This window comes from Echinops telfairi, unplaced genomic scaffold (assembly GCF_000313985.2).
Source record: "Echinops telfairi isolate 266 unplaced genomic scaffold, ASM31398v2 ScPeMD7_1713;HRSCAF=2227, whole genome shotgun sequence".
Classification (NCBI taxonomy): Eukaryota; Metazoa; Chordata; class Mammalia; order Afrosoricida; family Tenrecidae; genus Echinops; species Echinops telfairi.
Window position 1 is genome coordinate 19282107 of NW_022105611.1, and position 14876 is coordinate 19296982.

Here is a 14876-nt window from a genome sequence, read left to right on the forward strand (position 1 = left end):
CGATGTAGTCTATTATGATCAGCCCTGATCCAGTATAAAGAGATTAGGGTAGAATGTAACATTCCAAATCTGAATCACAGCCTTGAGCCAATAGAAAGGGAGTCTCTGCAGCATGTGCCTTGCATGAACTCTATATGGACATCCTGACAAAGCTTTCTAACTATTTGTTTGCTCTCGATCCTGCATCCAGCTGTCATCATCTGACTTCTAGTTCTTGGGACTTCAGCCAGGTCTGACATTGCCTGCTGACCTTGGGATTCACTCGTGTCTGCAGCCTGTGAAACAGCTGCCTCCTGTCATACCTCCCAATCTTGAATTTTTCAGCCCCAGCAGCTACATGAAGTCAGGAGAAACTCCTGATATCTGACTGACAGACTTGGGCCTTGCCAGCAGCCATATCTGCGTGTGAGCTACTTCATATGTATACATTACATGGTAGAGTTTCCAAAAGTTCATGGGAAAATTTTATTATCTTTTGATTCCATTTTTCCATGAACCTTTTGAACTCCCATCCTCACCCCCTCTCTTGTATAAGCCTGACAGGTTTGCTTCTCCAGGGAACAAAGCCTAAGTTAGGAAATTCTTCCAGGAATGTTGCAAAGTTTAAATAAAGTCTTGGAGGTTGAATATGAATCCTCTTTCATTTTACTTGGATCCTCTGTAACATATTAAAGCGTAAAGATGTCACTTTGAGGATTAAAGCCAAGGTTATTGCCAATCACCACACATACATGTGAAGGCTGGACAATGAATAAGGACGACTAGAAAAGAATGGATGCATTTGAATTGTGGTGTCGGTGAAGAATTTTGAAAGTATCATGGGGTGCTAGAAGGATGCTCCTTAGATGCCAAGACAGTGAGACTCTGTCTCACATACTTTGAGCATATTATCAAGAACGACCAGTCCCTGGAATAGGGCAGCTTGCTAATATAGAAGGGCAGCAAAAAAGAGGCAGACTCTCAACGAGACAGCTTGGCACCCTGGCTGCAACAATGTCTTCAGATACAGGAAGGGTTGATTGTGAGGATGACACAGGACCCATCAGAGCTGCATTCTGGGATGCATAATGTGGATCTGAGTTGGTATTTAACATCTAACAACATCAATGAACTCTAGGAAGATGGACAAAGATAGAGCTTAAATTTTGGAATGACTGAAAAAAGGGAACAAAGATGAGATTTATACTCGTGTCTCTAGTAGGCACAAGGACCACAGAATACAAGTCAGTTAGCATTAGTTTTTGTCAAAAAAAGAGACCCTCTTACCAAAGCTGTCTCACTGTATGGAGGCAGATTTATGGACTCTACTCCAGGTCTCCTGAACCAGAACTTCTAAGTGGAGCCCAGGAGTCTGATTTATTGAAACAAGTTCCCCACGTGATTCTTAAGACCAAAACCCACTTGGAAGTCAATTTGGACTCAGATCAACTTCTTCTTCTTCTTTTTTAAAAATAATTTTATTGGGGGCTCATACAACTCTTATGACAATCCATACATCCAGCCATTGTGTCAAGCACATTTGTACATTTGTTGCCATCATCATTCTCAAAACATTTTCTTCCTACTTGAGCCCTTGGTATCAGCTCCTCATTTTTTCTCCTCCCTCCCTCCCTCAACCTCCCTCCATCATTTATAAAATTTTTTTTTTCATGTCTTACACTGACTGATGTCTCCCTTCACCCACTTTTCTGTTGTCTGTCCCTAGGGAGGGGGTTATATGTAGATCACTGTGATTGGTTCCCTCTTTCTCCCCCACCTTCCCCTTACAGATCAGCTTCTTATGTATATTGGTGTGAGTGGCAAAACAGGGAGGGTAAAGGGAGAATGGGTAGGAAAGAGGGAACCGATTACATGGAACTGTGTGTGACCTCCTCCCTGGGGGACAGACAACCGAAAAGTGGATGAAGGGAGACGTTGGACAGGGCAAGATATGACAAAATACCAATTTATAAACTATCAAGGGCTCATGTGGGAGGGGGGAGCGGGGAGGGAGGGGAAAAATGAGGACCTAATGTCGGGGGTTTAAATGGAGAGAAAATGTTTTGAGAAATGATGTACAAATACGCTTTACACAATTGATGTGTGTATGGATTGGGATAACAGTTGTATGAGCCCCTAATAAAATGTTTAAAAAATAAAAAATAAATAAATAAATAAAAAACCATGTCTAGGTGGCCAGGATGACCACCCTGTGAGCATGATCTCTTGACCAAAGAAGAAGTAGCAGGGCAAAGTGTGTAACCATGGCAACAGCAGAGCAGCGTTTTGATGAAGCTAATTAGCCTTTTGTATAAAATGCCCACCATGCAACAGGTCCTTTATTAAATTATAGCACATCTTAAGATACTGTCTGAGACTCTATGCCTTGAGGGTGTGTGCCTGGTGCCTCAAAGATCTTGGTGCAGATCTTTGCTGGAGAACAAGAGAGCTGGTCTGTTTGTTATTAATTATCCCAGGGCCACAGATGAGTAAGGAGCTCTTTGATAAGACTCCCCATAGAGGCCCCTGCAGAGACTGCTCCCAGCCACTGCCCACTTCCCTGACGCCAGCCTCCTGGCTCTCGTTTCCCAGTAGTGCCGGCTGCTTCTCTTCTCTGGAACCCGGGTGTCACCAGCACAACAGCGATGGTTTAAGTGAGAGCCAGGTGAGGGGAAAGTGAAAGATGTTCTGGGACAGAAGCCAGTGAGGTGTAGCTGCAGGCAGGTTGGCTAGAGCATGTGAGTCTGAGCGCAGCCATTGACTTAATTGATGACCTGGTTACAAAAATGGATTTGTAAATATATATATTTATTCATATTCTTTGGTGGCCTTTTAGCTTCAATGTTTCGGCCTCCAAGATCTCCCCTGACCTTAACCAATAACCTTAGAATGCATGCAGGAATTGTATCCACTTTATAGCGAGGGAACCAAGGTCCAGTGAGGAGCAGCGACTTGCCCACTGTCGCAGGCGCCAGGGTCCAGCAGCATCCCGGCGCGCAGTCTCGTCTGGGGAGACAGCCCTCTTGCTGGGTACGCTGGAAGGAGGCGAGAGGCATTGGGTCTCTGGGGTCCAGGAAGTAGGTGTTGGAGGGATGGAAGGGTCAGAGCCCCGTCAGACCGGTGGGGAAGGAGGCGCCCGAAGGCAGTGGAGCTGGAGACGTGGGAGTGCTGGGCACCGGGGCGGGGCCGGGGGAGGGGACGCCCCAAGGAAGAGAAAAAGGAGTCCAGCGCTTGTGCCCGCGCAGAAACCAGAGGGAGTGGAGGTGCCCGCGGCGTGTTGTGGGGCGCGGGGCCCAAGCGACCGCCGATCCCAGGGCACGGTGGCCAAGGGAGCAAAGGGGCCCCTCTCCGAGCAGGTAAGGTGCGCTCGCGGAGCTGGGAAAGGTGAGCTGCAGCTGGAGGTAGAAATGAGGGGGTCTTCCCGTCCCCCTTCCAAGGACCTCCGGTTTCTCCCCTACATCGCCTAAGAGGTGGTCTCTGGGAGAGCGAGGACCCCTGTTGGAGCGCTGCTCCTTCCCAGAGCCGGCTGCGGGGATGCGGAGGCAGCGAGCTGGGAAACCCTGGGGACCTGCGTTCTCACACACACACACACACACACACACACACACACACACACACACGAGCCATCCGACTGCTGGGAGCTTTAGCCACACCTCAGACAGGTGTGCAAGAGAACCCCTGCAGGGATGTGCGGATATGACCCTCCAGAACCAAGTCCTAATCTCACGTGTGACCCCGGAGCCCCTTGCTGGTAAAGATTTGTCCATTACCTACTCCATTCTACCCCGAACCCATCTGCCCCCATCCCAGGGAAAACCTGGAGACCCCCTAGGGGCTTTTCTGCTACAGGTGGTGTAACCTTGGGCTGGTCATCCATCTTTTCTATGCCTCGTGCTCCCCCACCTCCCAACCCCCCCACCCCCATCATGCCCTGTAAAATGGGCCTCCTGGACCAGTAGTCCCCTTATTTCAGATGGAAGAGGGGTCTGACCTGGAAATGAGTGGGTTCAGTCCTTCTGTGGAGAGTATTTGAATGTCCTCTTCTTGCGCCCCACCAGTTTGCTTATGGCAAAGTGAGGGTGGAGGACGATGACCTGGCCAGAGTCACACTGGGGACCAGGCAGAAGTAGATGGCAGGGTGCGCTCCACTGCTAGAAAGGGGTATTGTAGATGTGTATGCGCCTCAGTATCCCTAGGGAGACCACCCACCACTTTGTTAACTCTCAACGGAAGAAGCATGGGAGGCATGGTGGAGGCAGGGGATTTGCTTTGAGATGATCTTGGCTCTTGGAGATGACCACTACTAACCTTCATCTCTTACTCCTCCATAAGCCTCAAAGCACTTTCTTTTCCTTTCTTTTTATTAAATACTTTTATTGGGGGCTCTAACAGCTCTTATCACAATTCATACATTCACCCATTGTGTCAAGCACCTTTGTACAACAAAGCACTTTCTTATCCATAAACTTAGTGGGTGGGTACTCAAAATATCTCCCAAGAGGGAAGCAAGATAAAAAACCCTGTGTTACTGATAGAGAAAATGAGGCCCCAAACTCGCTGCCTTTGAACTATTGCTTTTGACTCAGAGTGTCTAGGATGTATTAAATAGAACTGGGTCCTCGGGTTTCTGAGCCTGTAAGTCTTTATGGGAGTAAAAAGTTTCACCTTTCTCCTTAGAGTTTCAAACTGCTGACCTTGTGGTTAGCAGCCCAAAGTATAACCCACTACACTACTAGGGCTCCTAAATGAGGCCCAGAAGTGGGAAAATAGAGGAGACAAGAGCTCAGGTCTTTTGATTCTCACTCTGGTGTGTCTTCTACCGAATTGCAGAATAGGACCCTTAAATGGTAAGGGACTGTGGTAAAAATTAGAAAGAGGAGAGAACAAGGAAGGCTTCCTCAGGATCTAAGTGTTCTGAGATTCAACATGAGTCATAAAAACCCTCCGTCTTCATCACAATGTCCCTCCCAGAGGGACGGACAACAGAAAAGTAGGGGAAGGGAGACATTGGTCAGTGTAAGACATGAAAAAATAATGATAAATTATCAACGGTTCATGGGGGTGGGGAGAATGAGGAGCTAATACCAAGGGCTGAAGTAGAAAAAAAAAATTTTAAAAATGATGATGGCAACAAATGTACAAATGTGATTGACACAATGGATGTATGTATGGATTGTGATAAGAGTTGTACGAGTCCCCAATAAAATGATTTTAAAAAAAAAAGAACCTCCCTTCTTCTGAGGCTGGACCACCAGGGGTGGGAGGTGGAGGTGACAGACTGAAGGACGAGCTGGAGACAGAGAAGGACGCAATGTAACCCAGACCGGCTGATAATCAGCTCTTGTGTTTACATATCATTTTGCAAAATAGAAAACACCTTCCCTTCTATTTTCTCCTCCAGTTACTTGATGAGTTAAGCAGGGCAGAGACAGGGTCACTATGAGTCAACATCTTCTTTATGGCAGTGAGTTTGACTTTTCGGTTAGAGATGTGGTTCTGAGGCATTCGATGCCTAGCACAAGGTCACATAGCTAAGCATCAGCCAAGATTGGAACCTTAAAAGCCACACATGAAATGCAAGATCACAGTCAACCAAGTGACTGGGGAGTGGAACTGTCTGTGTGCACTTGGGTGGGGGTGTGGCCACGCCCTGGGTAAGCACACAGGGAAGAGGTTGCAAAACTATTGCAGGTGCTTTGGGGCCAAGAATGTTTGCCCTTTGGATTGAATGGGGCCCAGGTGCACAGAGTGTCTGGACTTTCAAAGAAGCCTTAGAATTTCTCCTCCCATGAATCACCCCACCTCATGCAGAGTTCTTGCTCTGGGACTGCCTTTTCCTAGGCCCAATGATTTTCTTTTTCCCTGGTTCTTGTTCTGTCCAGGAGCTTGTATTAGTAGCCCTTTCCATAACAGTGTATATGTGTGCTGAAGGGGGTGATGGAAGAGGCAGTGATTCAAATATTCTTGAGTGCCGGCTATTTGCTTAGGCTCGGGCAATAGAAAAATGTATCAGGAACGCACATTTGAGATTTGAGACCCATCTCAGTGTCAGTATAGCATAATGTTGTAATAGAGTTTTGTGCAAAGCTCTCTGATAAGGGGAGACTAACTGGCTAGGAGGTGAAGACGATGGTGTTTCAGGAGAGGGTCTATAGAGGACACATTTGAGACGGACCTTGAAGGATCAGTAGGAATTTACAATGGTCTGAGCAAAGCAAGAGGTGTGCAAGGAATATTTGGAGAATGATGTGGAGGCTGGGTACTTTCGAGAACAATTCGTGAGGACCTGCTAACATGGGGGAAATGGTCAAAACAGTATGTTGAGGACCAGAGTCTGGCTTGAGAGTATCAGGGGATTAGGAGCAAATCTGGAGCACAACGGGCAGGAGAAGGAGCCATGGGAGATGAGGTTAATCCCTCCTCCAAATCTTACAGGCTTCTACCCTTATTGGGTCTTCCACAAGAATTGATAGGAAAGGGTTGTAGTAATGGAGTTAGAGAAGTTGACACCCTATGACAGGAAGAAGCTGTGTTTGGTGTTGTCTGCAGTTCAAATGGAAAGAGATACTGCCATCCGAAGTGGGGAGAGCAGGGCTCCAAAAGCCTAGGTTCCCCTCTGAGCTTCACCATTGACTGGATCATCGTAGACTAGTCTCTTCCCATTTCTGAGCTTCGGCTTCTCTGTGTACAAAACGCAAGACTTGCCTAGCATCTAGATTCTAGATGGACATTTTTACAGGCCCTCACAGGCTGGTAGGTCACTGCTCCCTACCCTTCCCAACTAGTTTGTCTCCTGTTTCAAATCAGGGACTTCCCGGAGCAGGCTCTCTATCTCCCCCATCAGAGGTTCTCTGTGATCAATGACTGTCCAGGAGAGGGAAGCCAAGGAGCTCAGATAAAGAAACACGATTCTCAGTGTTGCTGCCTGCCTGCCTCCTGCTTGGGGCCTGGGTGCAGAAACCACACTGTCTCTTCATCAGCTCTTTAACTCTTCCTGACCCAAGCAGGATGCCCTTATGTCAGGCACTGCCAACACAACCCAGCATCTAAAGATAGGTAACTAAGACCTCTTTACTCCTCCTGTCAGAACCGCACATACCCAGATGCTCCCAAGGTGCCCTGGGAGGTATTGAAGGTTTAATGAGCTGTTACTTAGCCCACTCCAGCCTGGCTCAGAGCCCTGCCTGTCCCTGACACTGCCTCTTTGTCTCTCCCTCCTGGAGCTTATCTCTGCTCAGGGCTCCACAAAACTGCCAGTGACTGTCAAAAGGAAGAATAAATAAGTCAACTGTTTGGGTCCTTAGTTTATCTAGGCCAGCATATAAGGTGTAAGTCTGGAGCCTTCAGTTTCCAAGCGCAGAAGCATCTTACCCCATAAGAGAAAAGTCTGCAGGCTTCTCTGTCTTATGATTGTAGGAGCTCTAGAAAGGCCACTAGGATCCCTGAGGGTGCTGGGGATCAGGCACTGGGCTGTTAACCACAAGACCAGCAGTTCAAAGCCATCAGCCACTTTAAGGGAGAAAGATATGTCTGTATGCTCCCCTACAGTCCTGGCAGCCCTATAAAAGGTCAATACAGGTTGGAACCGACTAGATGGCGAAGGGTTTGTTGGGTTTGGGTTTTGGTTTAGAAAGCTCCCAAAAGCCTTGCCCATAAGCCTATCCAGTTTCCATGGTCTCATCATGTGTTTTATGATTTACACCTTCCTGGATGACTCTGTCGATTGGCACTTTGTAAGAAAGCCTACAGATCAGAGAAGTTGCATAGCCGCTAGACATTCCCCTACCACCACCACCACCACCACCCCCCGTTTTTGTTTCCTTCGCCGTTAAATGAGGATAGTTAGCGGATAGGCTCTGAAGGTCCTTCTGGTTTCTGCTTTATGAAGATAAAAACCATGGCCTCTACTTAAGGATGTGCCAGGCACGGCATGACTTTCTTTTAACTCTTACCACAAAGCTCACTCACTCACTTTCATGGAGTCAATGCCCACCCATAGCAACCATATAAGACAGGGTAGAACTGTCTCTATGAGTTTCTGAGACCGTCCCAGGGAGTTTTTGAGACTGTAACTCTTGGTAGGAGTAGAAAGCCCTGTCTTTTTCCCTCGCAGCAAATGGTGGTTTCAAAGTACAGACCTTGCCCATTGCAACCCGACTCATAACCCTACGCCACCAGGGCTTCACAAAGCTACACTACCGATATTTCTTCTGTGGCCACGTGTATACCCTCTCTGCCCAAAGAGATTGAGTGGTGAAACAGCATTTGTTTTGATGTAAATGATTCGACCCAAATTCCCACTACCATTCTACCACTCACATCCTTTTCCCTTGGTTTTGAGGTCCTTTCCGCCCGTTCAGGGGCGTCTGCTAAGAGGCACACACCCTTGGGAAAGGGAAGATTTTAGCTTGCACTATTAGCTGCCTCCCGAGCAAGAACCCACTTGTTTTTTTTGTTTTGTTTTGTTTTGTTAGGGAATCCACTTGTTACCATGGGGTTTCTCAGGAAGTCAACCAGTTGAGACATGGTAGGCAATCAGATACCCCTAGGCCCCTACACGGTTCCAGCACTTGAACTCTTGGGCTGATCTGCTCCAGCTACCTCAAAGAGGTGGGGCAGAGCCCATAGGGGGGATGATTGCACAACCCTTGGGGCCTGGCTTCGGGAAATCCACCCTAATCTCTCAAGTTTACTTTATGTCTAATTTCTTTCCTACTTCCTCCCCTTGTTTCTAGCTCTGGGCCTTCCCTGCTCCTGTAGCAAGGCTGAGACCCCAGATGTGCCAGGGGACATCCTGGTGAGGCTGAGGGACCAAGATCCCTGGGCGATTCCTCTTCAGAGCCAAGCATTTTCCTGTAGGTGGTGAGTTATCAGATTGAGGTTCCCCTTTCTCTGCATTGTCAGGTAAAGCCCTTTTTAAGGATATGGAAACGTGCAACAGAGATTGCCCTTGGAAGGACACCTGGGGGGACTATCAAACAGACTAATTTCCACATGTGCCATTTTGATTGATTTCCTTCTTATTTCTCTTTCCGTGTATGTGTAGTTAACACTCAGCTGCTCGCCTGTGGTTCAGACCCAGCAGTGGGGAAAAGCTGTTTCCATCACAATTTACAGCCTTGGAAACGTTAAGGCCCAGTTCTACTCTGTTTTATACTCCTATGAGTATTAATCAACTTGACTGCAATTGTTGTGGTTTTATGTCTGTTTGCTTTTAAAAAATGAAAAGGAAACTTTTTAATTTTCTTCAACATAATAAAGGTGTATCAAGATTGTCATCTGTGCCCCAGTGGGCAGCTGGGCACAGATGGCAATCTTTATTGACAATTGAGGAAACTAAGCCCAAGTAGAGTGAATAATTTATTTCTCTCAAAATGGGCTCCTCTAGACACTTGCATTCCCTATACAGCCAACTAGAAAACTGTCCAAGACCCCCTCCTTCCTTCAACTCCCACATAGCCTACTACTCCTTCCTCAAAATGCCTCCCACATCTCCTCTCTAACCCCCACCACCCTGCCATCCTTTCTGCCTTCTGCCTTGGTTCAGGAGTTGGCATCTGATGCCGGCAGGATTTCACAACCTTTGTCACTGGGCTCCCTGCCTCTATCCTCGCTTCCTCTAGTGCACAGAGGAGCCCTGGCGGTTTAGTGGTTGTGCGTTGGGCTGCAATCTGAAAGGTCCTTAGTTCAAAACCACCAATCTGCTCCTCGGGAGAATGACAGGGCTTTCTACTCCCATAAATAGTAATGGTTTTGGAGACTCATGGGAGCAGTTCTACCCTGTCCCATAGGGTCTTGAGGAATGGCATTGACTCATGGCAGTGACATGGGTTTGGATTGGCTAGTCCACAGAGCAGCCAGCACAGATGGGACCAGGTTATCCCTTTCAAAAATACCGCTCCACAGCTCTTCACCGACTATGGCATGGAGTTCTAACCTTGCAGCCCGGCACTGTGACCTGGCTTCTACCTACCTGTCTCTCCTGCCCCACATCCTACCATATCTTTCCATACACCTTATGCTCCAGCCTCATTATGCAACTGTCCAGGCTTCTAAATGCTTTATGCACCTTCCTGGTGTCCTGTGTGCTCAGATGTTTTCTTCCTCCACCTTCTCTAAAACCCTAAACACCCTTCCAGGTCCAACTCACAGCCTTCATCACTGTGAACACTCCCTGAGTGCTGATCAGAATGCATTACTTCTTTCCTTAAGCCCAGTAGCTCCTGGTTTGTCCCTTACATTGTATCTGAGCTGGAGACGAGCCCGAGTGCTGGGACTCAGTGTGAGCCTCACCTCTCAGCACAGGGTCGGGCCGGAGTGGGCCTCTCTACATGGTGGGAGAATGTTTACTTGAGCCATTTATTCCATCGTGCTTCTCCTGCGCTCCATTGGCCCACTCAAGAGAAGAGGCAAAGTGATCGAGCCTGACATTTCTCAGGGGGCTAGGAAATGAGAGCCTGTGCCTTCTGGATCTTAACTAGGGAGCCTTTGTTCTTTTCCCTGTCTCCTGCCCAGAAAAGATAGCACTGGTTCCAGATGACAGAAGACTCTAAAGGCCTTATATGAAATGCAGGCTGGTCCTGTATAGATCTTGTATTATTTATATCCACCCACACCTTTTACACTTATAGAGCAGTTTATGATCATTTATCATGATCAGAACAATCTTTTCCAGGGAAAAACTCTTCTGGTTATAATTATGTTTGTTAACTTTGATTTATTGATAGTTCATCTTAATGGGTTTCTCCCACCATGAAAGAGCACTTTAGAATCAGTCGTTCAGTGAACTCTGAGTGTTCCTAAAACAGCAGTTTTTACTGGAGACCCTGAGGGAAAGAGAACCCCAGCCCAGCTCAGGATAGTCCCTTAAACCTGGGGGAACTGCCCAGGCCTGCTGAGCAGAGCATACAGTCCGAGAAGACCCTTATGAATAGGCTGAGGAGAGCCACACATGCCCCTTCTGCAAATACTGGAGGGAGGGGGTTGATTGCAATGATAGAGCCTCGGGTTAATGGGTGAGGAGCAGCCGGTGAAGGCTTTGTGAAGGAAGTGAGTGCAGAGCCTGTTTCAAGGGGATGACCTCTGGGTTTTCAGAGGCTGGGATACAAAGCAGGTTTTCTATGTTGAAGACTACGAATCTGAGATTGGTAGAGAGAGGAAAAAGAGCAACACCACCTGCTATGTACCAGGTATAAAGTGACTTTGTTTTAGAAGGTCGAAGAGTTGAGGTGCATGGTAGCCTGTGTCTTCGCTCTCTGGAGCAGGTAAAAACCCCAAGCCTTGAGTACTCCATTCCCGGCCCCATGTCAGTTTTCCTCTCCTCCCCAGTGCATCCAGGGGTTGTTAACCTGATGTTGCTCCCCAGCCATTTCTTTCCCAATACAATTTCGTCAAATAGCCAGGAACACCTAGTGTTGTCAGGACATGAGATGCTTGCAGGGTCAGATCATCCAGCTCTGGCTGCAGGCCGAGTGAAATCTCAGGGGTCCCGAACATCTTCTAAATGGTGTCAGAGGAAGAAAGTGAGGGGAGTTCTGATGGGCCCCATTCTCATGGTGCCACATGGTCCTGCAGGGAGCTGCCATGGAAACGGGAAGAACCCTGAGCTGGCTGTCAAAGACCAGGCCTTTATCTTGGCTCTACCTCTGAGCTGTGTGATTATAGACAAGTCCTTAATTTTTCTGGATCTCAGTTCCCCCATGTGAAAGATGGAAAGAATCAGATTAAATAACTTCTAAGGTCCTTCTAGCCTAAATGTCATGAGTTTATTGACTTTGAAGAAAGGAGGGGCTAATATTAGTCCTAATGGTCAGAGAAGTCTTATTGCACAAGTACTTACGAAACCCTTCTGAAATACTGTCAGAAGTGCTGGTCTATAACCAGCTGATCAACCACCATCAATTCAATGCTGATTTAGCAGGACCCAATAGGACAGGGTAGAACTGCCCCAAAGCTGTACATTTTTGTAGGAGTAGAAAGTCTCATCTTTCTCTGGAGGAGTGGCTGGTAATTTCAAACTCCTGACCTTGTGGTCAATAGCCCAGCACATACCCACCATGCCACCAGTGTTCTTTAAGGGCTGGTCGAGAGCAGGTTGGAAAAGAAACAGGGGCGATGGGGGCTTCATGGTAGCATTCTCACCTTCCGGGTAGGAGACCCAGGTCCAATTCCTGACACTCACCTCAAGCACAGCCACCATCCATTTGTCAGTAGAGGTTTGTGTGTTGCTATCCTGCTGAACAGATTTCTGCAGAACGTCCAGACTAAGATGAACTAGGAAGAAAAGCCTGGTGTGATCTGCTTCCAAAAATCAACCAATCAACCCAGTGGATCACAACAGCCCTATCTCATTGTTCGTGGGGAATCCAGGGATCAGGGGCCAACGCCAAGATCGCTAACAACAACAAAAGAACTATAGTGTGTGCCTTCATTGTGCTTGCATCTAGTAGAGAAGACAGACAGATAAACATGTGGTTAGATAAACTGTGATGTTGAGTCCTTAGCTGAGTTCTGAAGTGGGTGAAACCAAGGAGTGGGCAGCTCATTATAGCTACAATTAACAGATGCCTTCCTCTCTCTTCTCTCACCACCAGAGCATCCTCTGATTTTTTTTCTTCACCTTCATCTCTGTTGCTATGGAGATCACCAATGGGACAGAAACATTGTACAAGAGTCTCCACGCTGTGCTGAAGGCTCTAAATGAGACACTGCACAGCAACTTGCTCTGTCTGCCAGGACCGAGATCAGAACCGGAGCCAGACCAGCAGACTGAGAAACAGCGGATCGGCCGTGATGACAACTCCTACATGTACGTTCTCTTCGTCATGTTCCTGTTTGCTGTCACGGTGGGCAGCCTCATCCTGGGATATACCCGTTCTCGCAAAGTGGACAAGCGCAGTGACCCCTACCACGTGTACATTAAGAACCGAGTGTCTGTGATCTGATAGGTGGAGGCTGAGGGTGACACGAGATTGAGACAAGTGAGGCTTGTCTTCTGACGTCCCCAGAACTCAGATGTAGATCACATCAGCTCTCCACGTCCCTGTCTCCAAGATCAGTAAGAAGTAGCGCTAAGGGAGGTCATCATGGTGGGGAGGGAAGGGGAGAGTGGGGGATGACAGAGCTGAGGATAAGGATTTTTCCAGGCAAACCTAGACTTTACAGAGAGTGGGAGCCCCATGAACAAACTGAGAAACAGGCAACGATAATGGCCAGTAAGTAGTCTAGAGGCTGGGGTATTGGGGTGTGAGGGTTGGAGAAAAGAGAAGTGGAAGTTGAAGCAGAGAGAGATGAAACAGGAAGATGCCGGAGGGACATCTCTTTGTGTGTTCTCTTCAACAACCATGACAGACAGCGATGACTGTCTTCTATCGCAGATGGGTTTTATTTTTCACAACTCATGTACTCTACCTTTATGTTTGTTCACATTTTTATATATTTTCCAACATATTTAACACTTGTGATTTCACCCCTCTGTGAGGTAAGCAGGGCAAGTGCTATCGTACCCATTTGGGCCTCAGTGGTGCCAGGGTTAGAACCCAAGCCACTAGTCTCCTTGCCCAGGGCCTTCCAGTGCACACAGGAGTGGACCTGGTAGGGCCTGATGCTTATAAGATTCTGTAAAACCTCTTAAAGAAAAATAATTTTTAAATACCATACTTTTGCCAATTTTACAAAAACATATTGCCATGTTGATACACTGCTAGGGCCCCTGAGCCCTGAAGGTTATGCCTTACTAACTCCAAAGCCCCAGGGCTCATCCAACCCAGACCACGTGACTTCACTGGCTCCAAGACCGCTTCCTCCATTGAGAATGCCTTTTGATTGTGAGAAATTCTGATACCAAGTTGAAATCTGCTTATAGAAGGGTGACATTTAAACAAGGAGCGTGTGAAATGCCGGCCCATGGTTCAAGGAAAAGGGAATCAGCTCTGCTTCCACAACTATTGTGGCGTACTGTATGACCTTGGGCTGGACATGTCTCTCTGATCCTGTCTTTTCTTCTGTACAAGAGTCAGAAGTTCTCTCAGGGCCCTACCAGTTCTGATGTTCTAGGCTTCACGTACTGTGCTGTCGGCTGAACGGGAACGAATGCTGTTTTGTGGGTCAAAACCCAGGAACTACCTGTAGTTTCATGTGGTTCGATCTACACATGCCATGTGGTAAGGGAAGACTTCACAAGCCGTTTGCTCCAAATCCCCGACCAGTACTAATCATGGTTCTCCTTGGCAGATTTTGATTGACTAAATCCCCATGGGGGTCTCCAGAAAGCCCCATCAAGATGTCCATATTTGTATTTGTATAGAGCGCAAACTCGGGAAGAATGTTTTAATAACACTTATCTCCAAAGAGGATAATTATAGGTGGTTTTCTCTTTCAACTTTATACATTTACAAAACATTTGATTTATTGAATCCTAAGTATGTTAACTTGTATAATAAATGAGTAAAGAACAAACAATTTTTACTTAAAAAACAAACAAACCAGAAATGAATACCTATGTCTGTTTGGAATGAAGTTATTCAAGCACACTTGCTCCAATCAGTGGTTCTATTGGCTGGCTCCCTGCAGGTCTCTGCTGAATGGTCTGTGTGTGCAGCCCCTTCCTCAGCTCGTCTCTGCTTGCAGGAGGAGCATGAGACCTGCCGATAGAGGTGTGACATATGAGAAGATAATGAATTCAGAAATCTATAGCTGTTTGGGGCTTTAGACACCATCCAGCCCAGACTCCCTAATAAAGTACAGAATGTAACCACGTCTAAGAAAGGTCCGGTAAGGAATGCTGTAAGAGTTCTGAGAAATAAAGTTGAATCTAGGATCTAGAGGAATCAGAGAAAGGTGGAGTTTGAACTGAGCTTGAAAACCAGGATAGAATGGACAAGGTCAGGGAAAGACGC

At 47.2% G+C, this 14876-nt stretch overlaps 1 protein-coding gene across 2 annotated transcripts; it reads left to right on the forward strand.

Moving 5' to 3' along the window:
* Nucleotides 1–3296: 3296 nt before the first annotated feature.
* Nucleotides 3297–14427, forward strand: KCNE3 (potassium voltage-gated channel subfamily E regulatory subunit 3). 2 transcript variants are annotated; one of them, XM_045293219.1, is made up of 2 exons: nt 3297–3335; nt 12573–14427. In XM_045293219.1, the coding sequence occupies exon 2, from the start codon at nt 12615–12617 to the stop codon at nt 12921–12923; it is 309 nt and encodes a 102-aa protein (XP_045149154.1). In that variant the 5' UTR covers nt 3297–3335; nt 12573–12614; the 3' UTR covers nt 12924–14427. The 2 variants fall into 2 exon arrangements, with proteins under 2 accessions (XP_045149154.1, XP_045149153.1); XM_045293218.1 differs by lacking the exon at nt 3297–3335 and adding an exon at nt 8721–8841.
* Nucleotides 14428–14876: the final 449 nt, after the last annotated feature.

Coding starts and splice junctions, on each gene's coding strand:
- KCNE3 (XM_045293219.1), top strand. CDS start 12,615: ATGGAGATCACCAATGGGACAGAAACATTGTACAAGAGTCTCCACGCT.